The sequence below is a fragment of the Oryzias latipes genome, chromosome 5 (genome assembly GCF_002234675.1).
Source record: "Oryzias latipes chromosome 5, ASM223467v1".
Taxonomy (NCBI): Eukaryota; Metazoa; Chordata; class Actinopteri; order Beloniformes; family Adrianichthyidae; genus Oryzias; species Oryzias latipes.
The window spans coordinates 21,734,215-21,747,441 of NC_019863.2; the positions used below are offsets into that span (position 1 = coordinate 21,734,215).

The 13,227-nt window shown below is 40.2% G+C and overlaps 1 protein-coding gene across 1 annotated transcript; it reads right to left on the bottom strand.

Annotated features, from left to right (window-relative positions):
* Nucleotides 1–3,921: 3,921 nt before the first annotated feature.
* Nucleotides 3,922–12,684, bottom strand: LOC101161551 (eukaryotic translation initiation factor 4E type 3). Its single transcript, XM_004068927.4, has 7 exons — nucleotides 12,374–12,684; nucleotides 8,016–8,088; nucleotides 7,124–7,218; nucleotides 6,008–6,068; nucleotides 5,857–5,923; nucleotides 5,636–5,791; nucleotides 3,922–4,718 (listed from the first exon to the last, which is right to left on the bottom strand). The coding sequence occupies exons 1-7, from the start codon at nucleotides 12,556–12,558 to the stop codon at nucleotides 4,672–4,674; spliced, it is 684 nt and encodes a 227-aa protein (XP_004068975.1). The 5' UTR covers nucleotides 12,559–12,684; the 3' UTR covers nucleotides 3,922–4,671.
* Nucleotides 12,685–13,227: the final 543 nt, after the last annotated feature.

The window sequence follows — 13,227 nt, forward strand, 5'->3', positions numbered from 1 at the left end:
TTTTAGATGCCAAGAGAAGTAAAGAAGAAAAAAAAGAATTATGGTGCAAATATAAACATATTGAGCAAGATCGTATTTCTAAAGTCGATGAATAGTGTTTTTCTCCTGAGGATCTAGGACCTACATAAAGAAAATTAAGCTTAAAATTGCCTTTTTTCAAATGGTTGTGAATCTGTAGCAGACGATAAAAAAATTCTATTTAACCCTTGTGATATCTTAAATGACCCCACCCTTACATTGACGTGTTCTCCCTACCATGACAAAGAAAAGATTTCATGTAATCCATGGACACCAGTGAAGATCACAAATCATTGAAGAAAAAAGGTTCAGCGCACTGTCTAGTGGGTCTAGATCAGTGTTTTTCAACCAGTGTGCCGCGGCACACTAGTGTGCCGTGGGAGATGGTCAAGTGTGCCGTGGGAAATTGCCCTCATTAATCATTCACTGATCTAAAAACATTTTCCATCTCCAGGAAATCAGCTCTTTGTTCATCCAAACAGGCCCTGATAAAACACTGAGTAGTTAGGAATATAAAAGATCTTAAAATGACTTTTTCTTTGTTTTTATTTAATTCTATTAAAGACATTTTGATAAGAATGACGGTACCGCGATTTAGCTGCAGCTATAACTGTGTAAGTAAAAGTCCCGCCCCTTTAACTGCCTCCGCCAATCATTCTTGACGGCTTAATCACATGTCATCAGTCTGACCAATCAGAAGTGCTTAAAGTCTTCACTTCCTTGTTCTTAATTCTGCTGAAAAGTCGCTCAGTTCTAACATAAATACCAGCTAACGCTCGTCTTTAGCGGAGTAGCTTTCCACAGAGTCCAGTGTCAGACCGTAGAACAAGTGAACAAAACCAATGAAGCTCAGAGACGCGAGTCTTTCTGCCCTTTTTCGGCAGTTTTCACACTACATCTCCCATGATGCATTGGCTTAAAGGGAAAGCGCACAATGAGTCGTCCTTGTGAAACGTCTTGAAACCACAACAAACAAACAGTTTCTAAATTTTTCTAATTTAACTTTTATTTCATCTCTTAGAAAAAAACAGCCGAACTTCCTGCTTTTTCTGCCACAATGATCACCCAAATCCACGTGAGATTGCGGGGGGGGGGGGGGGGGGGGGAGGAATGTCGATCAATACAGACCATGAATTTCTGCTTTTTTTTTTTTTTGGATGCTGGTGTGCCGCGGGATTTTTGTCAAGGTTAAAGTGTGCCGTGGCTCAAAAAAAGGTTGAAAAACACTGGTCTAGATGACCCAACTCCCAACGGTAAAGTGCCTAGGATAGCACAAGGGTTACAAAAGATTGTATTTGGGATGAGAAAATGCGCTGGTTGGGCCACAGTCTCCCTGCTCCGCTCCATTCTGATGCATCCCCTTGCAGACAAATAGATCCATGTACGTCTTTGTTTTCCTCGTCCGAGCTAAAATCTGGCACCGAACTATACGGCTGGATAAATCCAATGTTTCTCGCCATTTTTGGTGTACTGGTAATGTTAGGATGGGGTTGTGAGGGGCTGTAAGCTAGCGGGAAAGAGTGTAAATAGATGGGTGTTCCATGTTTACTTTTTACAAACTATCTCAATATTGTAAACAAAAAATGGTCCAATTTAGTCTGAAGAAATATTTAGCATAAGTACTACACTACATGTACATGGTCTTTAGTATACTTGCTATATTTATGCTCAAGCATATGTAATAAAATAAACTTTAACTGCACTACTTTCTACTAAGTATATGAAGTGAACTAAGATAGTCATATGACTTCCTTTCAAAATAAGACACCCTTTGCAGAATTGAGAGGATCCGATGTGGCAAACAGAGTACAGCGTACTGTCAGCTGTGATTTGACAAAAAAAAACAGCAGAGAGCTAATGTCAAAAACGAGCTTTATTTTCTGTTTAGGCTGAACACACATGAGTTCATCTGCCTTTATTTTGTCTTTACCTGTGTGCTCTGAGCTTCAGGAACAGATTTCAGTCGTAGGCCTCTCATTCCTCCTTCACCTCTCCTCATCGCCCTCCACCTTTCAGAGAAAAAAACAAACCAGAATGGGCTTCTTTTCTTGTCCGACAGCGCCCTCTGCTGGATTTCTCTGTCAAGACCTACCCTTGTTATGAAGATTTTAGGAATTTATTTGATATTTTAATTAAGTCATGTTCTCTTTTTACTAATTTAATGATTTTTTTGTCATGTTTACTGATTTTATATCTGTCTATTAAGGTTTACTTATCTGGCTATTTATCTCTTAACTTTTTTTTTTTCACATTCTATTTGTAACTCCAGTGTTTTCCTCAGAGGGATGCTTCACATCAGTGACTGACCTTTCTCAGTGAATGGGGTCGCTGCAATGGTATCTCCCAGGTCTGGCTCTTATGCTTAGATCTGGGGGTCCTGTATATTCTGTGCTTTGAGTGGGGGGAGTCACTGTGGGGACATGTCCCCACAATATTGTTTCCCCATTTCAGTACAAAACCAGATTTCTACATTGCATCATTGTAGTGAATCGTTTTGTTTTACCATGGTGTGTGCTCTATGTGACCACAAACTTGCTTTTTTCACTAAGTCTTCACAGTTTAAAAAAAAAAAATTACTTGCATATCAAAAAGAAATCAAGAAAACAGAAGTTCTGACTGGAAACTGCTTCTTACTTTATCAACACAACTTCTATTTTACTTTTTTAGGACCAAATAAGGCATGAAAACAATCAAAATACAAAAACGTTTAGCAAGGAATTTCACTAAAAATCTTCCCTCATTTAAATACTAACAACTAAAAGCTCAATTATGTTTTTCTTTGACAATTGTATCCATTGATTCGCTTTAGCAAAATGGTTTTCTTTGTGTTGTGCTGTTGTACTGCAGGCTCACTTTAGAATAGAATCCACTGCTGGGATTGGATGTTCAGAATTATATGATGGTAAACAAAATCATAGAACAAACAACTAAAAATGACATTGTACAGCCATGTTTTATTTAGAATTGTTGTCCTTTTAGGGAAGAACTGTGGATACTAACATTCAAAACCAAAACTTTCTTTCTCCTGCACGTTTGGACGACCGTTTTCAGGTTCTCCATGGTTTTTGCTCTTTGGCCAAGCTTTGAATTCTTTGGGCTCATTGTGTTTCTGCGTGAGCTTCTTCACAGTCATGGAGGGACTGCATGGAGCCGCAGAATGTTGTGATAGCTGGACCGGTTCACTGACATGAACTCTGGACCCACAAGATGTTTGCTCATCTGTTTGCTTTTCCATATTCTAGAAATGAACTTTTTTTTTTCTGGTTTAACAGCAACTGGCTTGTTTTTTTTCTCCTCCGCCTAAAAAATAGAAGGATGTTAAGTTGAATGATTATATAAATGTACTCAGTCAAGTCTAAATTGACTGGAAATGACTCTGGCACCTCCTAAAAGGACATGGGACGCTTTACAAGAGGCATCACAAAAATATTTTGCAAAAGGTTTTTAAGGCCAACTATATATGCTCTAGCTGGTTGGTTTACAGTGCATTTGCTACTTTTTCATATTTAGTGGATCAAAGAGACAAAAACACGAGATTATCAAGTAAAATACAAAAAAAAAGTCAAAATACATGTAGTTTTTTAAAAATCTTTTGAGGTCAAATTTACTTTTATTCAGGCAGTTTCTAAAAAAAAAAAACAAGCTGACAAATGTTTAGACTTTGTTTAGACTTTAGTTTATTCAAAGGTCACTAATTATTCTTTTTAAAATGCAAATTTGTTTAACATGTCCAATAGGCAAATCAGTAAACAATAATGCAAATCTACAAAGCTGTAATGCCCAAATAGGACGACAGAGGGCGACCTTTTCACCACGTTTTCATTTGATCCTGGAATAAAATGATTATCAGTGGAGGATTTTATTCTCTCGGGTCATAAATTACGTCACAAATGCTCACAAAGATAAAAGCAAAACCTGTAACTTTATTTTCAGTTTGAATTTGTACACGTCACTGAAGACACAAATCGTGTTTACAAAAGACCATTTCTCATTAAGTCTAAGAAGTTAGAACTAGGAAATTGGTGCGACACAAAACACCAGAGGGTTGGAGTTTAGCCCACACAGGAACATCATTAACGGGGTTTAAGAACTCCCAAAAGGGTGACCCCCCCCCCTGAATGTTCCTCTAAAAGCCGAGCACACAGTCTGTGTGAGCAAATTCACTTGAGAAGAAACATGCTGCGACACGAATGACAGGGAGAGCGGCACACGCTGTGCAGGGAAATGTGCCGGATCTCCTGCATGCAGCGCAGACTGCAGACAACAAGACAGGATCCTCTACATTCTGGCTAAAAAGGTGGCTGGATTTCCACATGAATTTAAGGCAGCTTTACACAGTTCATTGTTAAAAATAAAACTATTAGACAACAGCAGCAAAGTGCTTCAGTGCCCCAGAGGCTGACAGGATCCTGATGCCCTCAACACCTTCAGCAGGTAAAAATGTGCGTCCTCCGTGGTGGGGGTGAGGGGGGGGGGGGGGGTGCAGAAGCTCAGGCGCACGTCGGGACCAAACCAGGTGTCGGTCCTTCAAAACTACAAAAATATATTGGTAACATTTCATTGTGAGAAAGTAAAAATAATGTATTTTGACTAATTTGCCTTTTACATCAAGGCAGATGAAAAGTTCAGATTAAAAGAAGGAAAAAAAAAAGTCTAATGCCGCGAGCGTCCTCCTTCAAAGGCGTGATGCTCCATGTGAGCTGAAAGAGTCCCACAGATTGGTTAGAGTCCAAACATATTTGACCGAATGAAATCACATTTTGTTGATGTATTGTGGAAAAAGTGAAGCATTAGGCAGCCTCCATGAGAGTCATAGTCCATAACAACCATCGGATTTTTGGAATGTCTGCAGTTGATAAATATTTGTACAGATTTTTGTGCCTCTGCCTTAAAGTAAGCTTTGAAATTCTCCCTAGCAACCAACATTTTTGTTTTGAAAAGTATAACACGACACTAAAACGGATTCAGTACAACTATGCCATCTTGTGCTGATTATACAATGGTTGCCACGGTAACAGGTTTCTGATAAGGTGATGGTCCATAGCAACAATATTTTTTTTTCATATTTGAGGCTGATAAATGCATAAAACATTTTTCTTCTTTCTCTAGTTTAAAGTCCATATATTAATTTTCCTCAGCAACTTAAACGCCTGTTAAAAAAGACGATTACTTTTACCTCCATTTTAAGCCGAATACAACACAATTTGTTTATTTTCTTGTTGTCATGATGTGCAGTGTGAGCGGGACTTTGGTGCCTAAAGTAGTGTCATGGTTCAACACTAGAGCTTTAGCTCCAATGTTGACGTTCTTTCCGTAACTCTTATTTACCCAAAATTTACGCAGTTAACATGATTCCACGCAGAGAAAAGCAGCTTTGTGCCGATATGCGACACTTTAGGTTAGCAATGTGTTGCAAACGGAGAACAGCGCCCTCTACTAAAGTGTAATCTAGTTCTAACAGTCGCTCTTTTTCATGTCAAATACAAAACTAGTATTTTTTCCACATCATAAACCCGATTCTAGCATGAAAACAAAATCATTTTAGCATATTCTTGTAGTGTTGGTGGCGTGCACTGATGTCACCTTTGTTCTACTAAAGCAGAAAAGGGCTCCTTACATTTATAAAAAACTGCTTTAAAGGATATGGACGGCAGCAGCTCATAGACTTTCCCCAGGATATTTGCTTCGTTGGCGAGCGACGCCTCGCTGTTCCAAATCTGTACGACATCCTCCCGATCTCGAACGCTGACGCTCACGCCGACGACCTCGTCGTCTAGGAAACCATACGGTTAGCAAAGGCATCACTTCCTATTAAATAAGGGTTTCTGTAGTCCATACCAATGGCGCAGTAATCTGCAAACTGCTCCCCGATGGTGGCGAGCAACAACTCCTTCCACACGGCGGCCTGGAGGAGACAGAAAGCGGTCAGTGGCTCCGCTGCACCTCCGTGTGATGGGATGGATGGTTGGAAGTGGAGGACTACACCTACGCTGCTTTCTTTAGGGATCTTCATCTTCCACACTCCTCCTCTTGCATTACTCTCCTCCTCCCTGCAGAACAGGTTCAGTCAAAAATCTAAATAAAGCATCATGAGCTATTCAAATATTTAACATGATGCCATCAGGTTAAGTTACAGACTTTTCTAGAAATCCTGATTCTTTACTGATAATATTTCTGCTTTGTTGTTGGTAAATATTAAACTGTATTGAATGGTTCAGCTGCACAGATCTACGTCTGGTTTTGAGATCATCTAGATCTGGTCTGGCTCCACCCAGCTGGTTTCCTGTATCAGGTGTGTTCAGACCATGAACTGGACTGAGTGACCCCTCCCCCTCCCCCTCGCTTTCCAAACAGGAAGTACCCAGAATCCCATAGAGAAACAAACAGCTTCACTCTGTCATTCTGTTTGTCAGAATAACCATTCTTACTCTGCTACATTTTTTAACACGTTCTTGCTAATCCTAATTTATTTTAATGAAGTCATTAAAGCAATAAACCGGCCAATCGGATGCCCCAATAAAGTTCTGTGGTCTCACGTCGGACTCTCCGATTCTCCCGAGCCTGCTTTCAAGTGTTGGGGGTGGGGCCTTCCAACAAGCTGGCTCCCGATTGGTGAGAGTGGTTGCCATAGAAACATGGACTCAAACGGACTCTATCAGTGATTACTGACTTCTGGTTCCAACATGGCAGCGTTCGTATCGGAGACTGAATTGACTGAATTTCAGTGAAGCTGGTTTCTCTGAGTGACGTCACTGACTCAGTCCGGTTCTCATATCCGGTCAAAGGTTCTGATCCTTCTGGAAAGCTGTAAATGTGCCGAACTTGGAGGATGTTTAAACACAAAGAAAAAAATCAGAACTTTATCTAAAAGGCAATGTGGTGTTTCTTTATTCAAAATTTTTTTTAAATGAAAGTTCCTTCTTAGTTCAGTTATGAAAAGAGTAAAAACTATGTTGGAACTTTTCATAACTTAACCGAAGTGGTTTTAGGATTTTTTTTAAATCCACATGAATAGTGAACCTGCACAGCGCTAACCAGCTCTTCAAACGTGCCAACAAAGGTTTTGGTTCAGATCAGACGGCGGGTAACGTGGATGGCGCCTCACCACAGCGGCCTGCGCTCCCCGCGCATCAGATGGTAGCTGCACCTCAGCGGCAGGGCGGTGACCGGAGGGATGTTGTTGTAGACGCTCCAGAACGTCTGCACACAAAACGCAAAACTTCACTCACTCCACCTGCTGGGCAGACCGTGCTCCCACGTGAGGCAGCCATCTTTGTGAGGTCAGAAAAGCTCCACGGATAACCACGTTTATAAAGTAATTACCCAAGATTCACAAACGAGATCAGAGAACAGATTTACAGCAGAATACAGCAAATTTCAGAGAAACTCAGAAGTCAATCAAAACTTTGTGCCTCAGAAAAATGTGGGAAAATGTTTTTGCTGATTTTTATGAAGCTTAAAAGAAAACAAGAAAAAAGAACACAAATGAGACAGGTGAAGTTGCCATAGCAACAGGTTACACTGGTGCTGTTATGTTTAAATGTGAAACAAAGCTTTTAAGAAGGTGATGGTCAATAGCAACAACATTTAAATCTAATAAATAAATAAAAACATTCATTTTACTCTAGTTTAAAGTCAATCTGTTAACTTTCCTTAACCAGAATAGACGCTAAATAGTAAAAACTTTCACTTTCCAAAAATTAAATGGAATTAGATTAAACATATCCTAGCATCTGTTCTAGGAGAGTCTGGGATGTGGACCTAAAATCTTCTCTTCTTGGACCGTTTCTTCAACGGCGTCTGTCAAAGAAGTGAAAACTGAATCCAGCTCCACAGCGCCTCCTCTGGACAGCTGCAGTCTGCGGCCTTCAAAAGACGTCCTAGCTTGTTTGCTTTCTCCTCACGTTTGTTTAACCTCCAAACACTCGTGATGCAACAGTCCAGTTCTGAAATGCTCTCCTGGTGGCTGCCTGATCAGAACCCTCCTTCAGACTCACCTGAACGGTCTGCACCGTGTAGATCTTCTTCAGGTTGGATTCGCACTCCGCTGCCGTCGTCCCCGGTAACGACCTGCAACACCAGGAGGACCATCGGTTCAGACTGGAGCAGATAAACGGTGTCCTGCTACATATGTTACATCATTTTAAATCATTCGTTCATCAGACAAGCAGAACGTTTAAAACAAACATGAGCTTTTGAAGGTTGCAGACAGATCTAATTCATGCATTCAACACATTTTGGATACATAGAAAAACTAATCATGTTTCAATCAAATAGGAGCATTTTTTTGTTTTTTTTATAGGTCACAATTGGATCATCTCCAAACTAGATCGGATGAAAGGTGAAGTCATCTTAAAACTTTCTGACTTTCTGATAAAAGTTGTTTCTGCAGAACAATCAAGTGAAGGTGCAGAGCTCAGGTGAGGAATTTATGAAGGATGTGCCACCGTCATCTGAAACCACAAGTGTTTGATCGATGCACAAAATCGCTCTTTTTTTTTTAAAGCGGCTTCCACACACAACTCATTTTCATTTGTAAATCAGCCGTGCTGCTGATGACATTAAACCGATCGTCATCACATGGTAAAAGGTCGACCAATCAGGGACTAAAACTAATAAAAGGTCGTACAATGTTTCTGAAAAAGGAAGAGCTGCTGATTTTTGAACTGGTGTGAACAACAGAACTTCATAGTCCTTATCGGATGACGTCACATTAAGATTATGTGAGAAACTTGACTCGAATGCTAAACTGTCTCCCTTAAAATAAAACATTTTTGATCCACAAAAATCATACTTTCTGGATTTTTTTTAATCTATGCATGAGTTTAAAGAAATGGATAATTGAAGGACGGGGAAAAGACCCCCCCTCCTATGATAATGGTGGTTTTGGTGTTAACATGTTCATTTGGCATTTTTTTTCTGATTATGGATATAAAGAAAATAAAGCTAAAAACTACATTTGATTACTTCTTTACTTGTTGCAAATCAGAAAAATGAGAAAAAATGTCATTTGAAAAAGAGGTGATGTAGACAATAAAACGCTCCCTGCTCCACAAAGGGAGGGGAAGGGGGGAGCGGGGTTCCTCGGTGCCATCAGTTCCACCCACAACTCAGTTTCTGATGAACAACTGCTGCTCTGCAGAAACTATGTCCTAGAAAACAACACAGGTCTTTGAACTTTGGCTAAAAACTGCATAATCAGAGTTAAAAGAATGAAAATAAAGTTAAGAGAGTATCGGAGTGGGACTTTACAGTTGCTGCTCCGCTGTTTGGGTTTTATTTAGGGTGTCCTTCGGCGCACCCATGATGTTTTCCTTTGCAGAACAGAATAAGATCTTGCAGCTGCAGACCTTCAATTCTCCCTCCAGCATTCACACTGAAGCGAAGACTCAACCTCAAGAGGACCAAAGTTTTCCTGTTTGCTTTCTACCTCCAAACCATGAGGAGGATCTGTTGACTCTCACATTCCAAACAGGAAGTGGCTCCAAAATCCATTGAGAAACAAACAGCTTTTACTCAATCATTACATTTGTCAGAATAACCATTCTTGCTCTGCTGGAATATAAGTTATTAAAATTATAAACTGACCAATCAGATCCCTCAAAAGTGACGTTTGATTTACTGATTTCTATCCAAGAAAATGCACCTGGTTCCGAATCAGACTCCGAGACCGCTACCTCTGACCTCAGAGGGGTTCTCAGGTTCAACGTGGCAAGAAGAGGTTTGAATTATTGGAAAGTTACATTCTTGCATTATGTAAACCTAGAAACATATAAGATTAATTAAAAAAAAAAAAAAAAAGCCTGAAATTGAACTATACGTTAACCCTTTAACAGTGAATATAACCCTGGTAACACACCAGGGCTCGACATAGCCATTTGTCCGCTGGCCCGGTCCTGTTTTTCGAGCAGTACGGACCACAAGACTTTATTTTTTACTTGTCCGCTCGGGCCACTAAAATATCTAACAATTAATACATTTTTCACCTTTTACAATAAAGTATATTTTGCGAAAACGTGTAGATTTACCTCGTCTTTATAATTCACTTTTTCTGCTAGTCCTGTGTTCAGACTTCAAGGGTTTCTATGGGAAACCTTTTATCACTCTTCTCCTCCTCTCCCGCCTGCGCGTGCGGCTGTCACTGCCGAGCACCACGCGGCACGCGCTCACTCAATTTTTTTTTCAAACTTTATTGAATGTAACAATTCAATACTAAACAATGTTAAACAGCAACAACGAAGGAACAAGCCAGTGGGTTATTATTACATTTTAGGCAGATATATTTAAACTGACACACATATCAGCGCGCCCCCTGGTGGTTTTTCACCGCGATGATCATAAATCCAACACCGTCACTGAAGAGAGACTGAAGCATGTCAGAGATGTGGAAGACATGGCAGGAATAGATAGGAATATGTTAGATGGAGTGACGGGTGGAATTAGTGCTATGGACAGCAAGATATTTAATGAATGCATTGAAGATGAAACTGTATGCACTAAGCTTTAAGCTGAATGTCAAAGAATCAAAGGCAACTCAAGTATAAGGTCAAACTACTTAATTTTGTTTTTCTTTACAACACTGTAAGCAGTAAGTATTTCTAGTTAACAGTAACAAAAAGCAGAACTTTAAGGCAGTCAGGGCAAAAAAGTCAATAAAACTTCTTAACTATTGATTAGGAACAAATGTGAAATAGCAGTGATTAGAAGCAGCATGAAAACTTCTTAACTAGTGTTAACTACTACACTGCAGCGCTCTCTTCAAAACATCTGAAACAGACTAGAGCAGATTTAAGTTTGATATGCTCTATTTTTAGTCATTAAAAAGTGTATAAATAAGTGCTAGATGTCACCAGAATGCACCAAATTGCACCATATTAAAATTTTCCGGGGGGGCATGCCCCCGGACCCCCCTAAAGTTGCAAGCACCTGCGGAGCGGCGGGTCTCGCTGTGCGCGGTGTCGGGCCAGTAACTTTCAAAAACTACTGGCCCTGTGGGCCAGTGCAAATTTCTGGGCTATGTCAACCCCTGCACACTCTCCTCCACCGTTCATGATCAAAGTGAATCCACCGATTCTGACGCGGAGAAAATAGCAGCTTTTCATATCGATTTACGGTGATTGCGTAAACGACTGAGTTACAGTAGTTGGAAGCATGTAGAGAACTGGGACCAAAGCTACAGTGTAAAAAGGCTAACCACAATCTGCTCTTCCTTCTTGTTTTTGACTAGGCAAGTTCAGGCAAAATTAAGTAGTGACAATACAATCGTTTATAATTTTTACAGTCTAAATTGTTGATTATGATAAACTACTGGGAGTTGTAATGTCAAATGTAATTGTCATTTTTTTAATCATTCGACCCATTTTTGTAAACATGCGAACAAGATCAGTCTTTTAGACTTGAAATGAGGATGTTTTTTCCCCCAAAATATTCACTTACTGCAAAAAATTCATAGCAATGGTGTACGTTTACACAAAAAAAAAAAAACGAAAAACAAAACCCTGGGAGTTCCTCAGGGATCAATCATAGAGGCACTTCAGTTTTATATCTTGAATTTTATTTATTTATTTTTTTTATTTTAAAAATAAATTTATAACAACTGACTAACTTCGAGTACTTGAAAGAGTATCAACTCCTATAGGTAAAACTTTTATGTTGTTTAAAGTTTCATTTTATTTTTATTTTTGAGTCATTGGTGATTTTGTTCTAACAAATGTCTGTTCCAACTTTATCACATAAGTTTCCATGGATGTCCTCTAGAGACAGTTGGGTCCTAAACACTTACTGAACATTCAGTATTTGCTGCCTCAAACTATTTTCTAAATGTGAAGAAAAATCTGTGTGCCGACGTCATGACCATCAATATCACGTGACATAATGGCCCTGAATTTGATTTATTTTTATTATTTTATACCCTGCAAATTTTATGTGCGTGTGTGTAAAATCTAAGCAGCTATTTCTAGAAGTTTCCAAAAACTGAAGTATGTATGTGATGCATTCACTGAACCTCGAAGAATAACTTTAATCCAAGTAAACCCTAAAAAGCGGCATGGAATTATAAAAAATAAAAATAAAAAATAATAATAAAAACATTTAAAGTCTGTCAAAAGTGAGCCCCTCTCCCTGCTTGATGGTGGCGTGTCATCGGACAGTTCGGGTTAAACCGGGGTGAGACGTTCGTGGACGGATCGTTTGGTCTTTCCTCGACAGAAGGTCAAGCGAAACGCAACGGGTCCCTGAGGCCTTCAGAGGAGCCCTGGCCTCAGATGATGTCTGCTCCCCAACACCCCTCCCACAATGCCCCGACTCTTTGAACCCGGAGACGAGGCGGAAGAAGGCGAAGAAGGGAACAAAGTACCTGTCCAGCCAAAACGTCCAGGGAGAGTGCAGCGGCAGCGCCGTCGCGTCGTCCTCGCGGTGCTTCTTTGTGATGTTTTCCAACTCTTTCTCGTCGATGTCAATGTTGTTTTCGCAGGGAACGCTGTGGCCGCTCGGGGCGCCTCTGTTCGGCTGCAGGCCTGTCTGCCCGGCGGGAAGCGCCATGTTTCAGGCGCAGACGAACCTCGACGTTCGCCCCCCTCCTCCGGTTCTCCTGAAAAACACCGGTTCTGCGTTATCTCCAGTCCCCCCCAAACACAGCCGCTTTTCCGCCCACCGACTGATGACGTCATTGCGGACGTCGGCGTCGCTGTCGGTTCATAAAACAGATCGAGAGAAATACAGCGATGTCTCACTTTGATTTAAAAAAAAAGATGTCTCACTTTGATATTTTTTCTGACGTGTTCAGTGGTTCCTAAAGTAACCAATCTGCTGCGATAAACACTAGAATAATTTATTTAGGGAGCGTATTCACATCAAAATTCAAGAAGCAGTACAGTTATTCTTACAAGTTTTGTTTAAATGATTTTTTTCCTAAATATCATTATTGTTTTTAACGAATGCACTCCAGCAGGGGCAAAGCTAGGGTGACCCAAGGGGGGCTGCTGCCCCCCAACTTTTGAGTCAACATTAGAAAAATAATTTTCAAAGATTAAGAAATTCAAGCAATGGTAACAGCACCTCAGTTAAAAGTACTGTTGTTTTAATATTAACAAATTTAAAATGTTTGAAATATGTGTTTATGATCCTTTTACCTGTAAAGGCCTTCCAATCTGCTGTTCTTATTTGCCACCCTTTCAAAGTCTTCTGGCTGCCCTCCCTTCCCCAATATAA

What these genes read in the sequence shown, in the direction of transcription:
- LOC101161551 (XM_004068927.4), bottom strand. Translation starts at nt 12,558, where the DNA reads ATGGCGCTTCCCGCCGGGCAGACAGGCCTGCAGCCGAACAGAGGCGCC. An exon ending in GGGGAGCGCAGGCCGCTGTG is followed by an intron (nt 6,069 to 7,123) that starts GTGAGGCGCCAT and finishes CCTGTTCTGCAG; the next exon opens with GGAGGAGGAGAGTAATGCAA. An exon ending in TGCAGATTACTGCGCCATTG is followed by an intron (nt 5,792 to 5,856) that starts GTATGGACTACA and finishes ATGGTTTCCTAG; the next exon opens with ACGACGAGGTCGTCGGCGTG.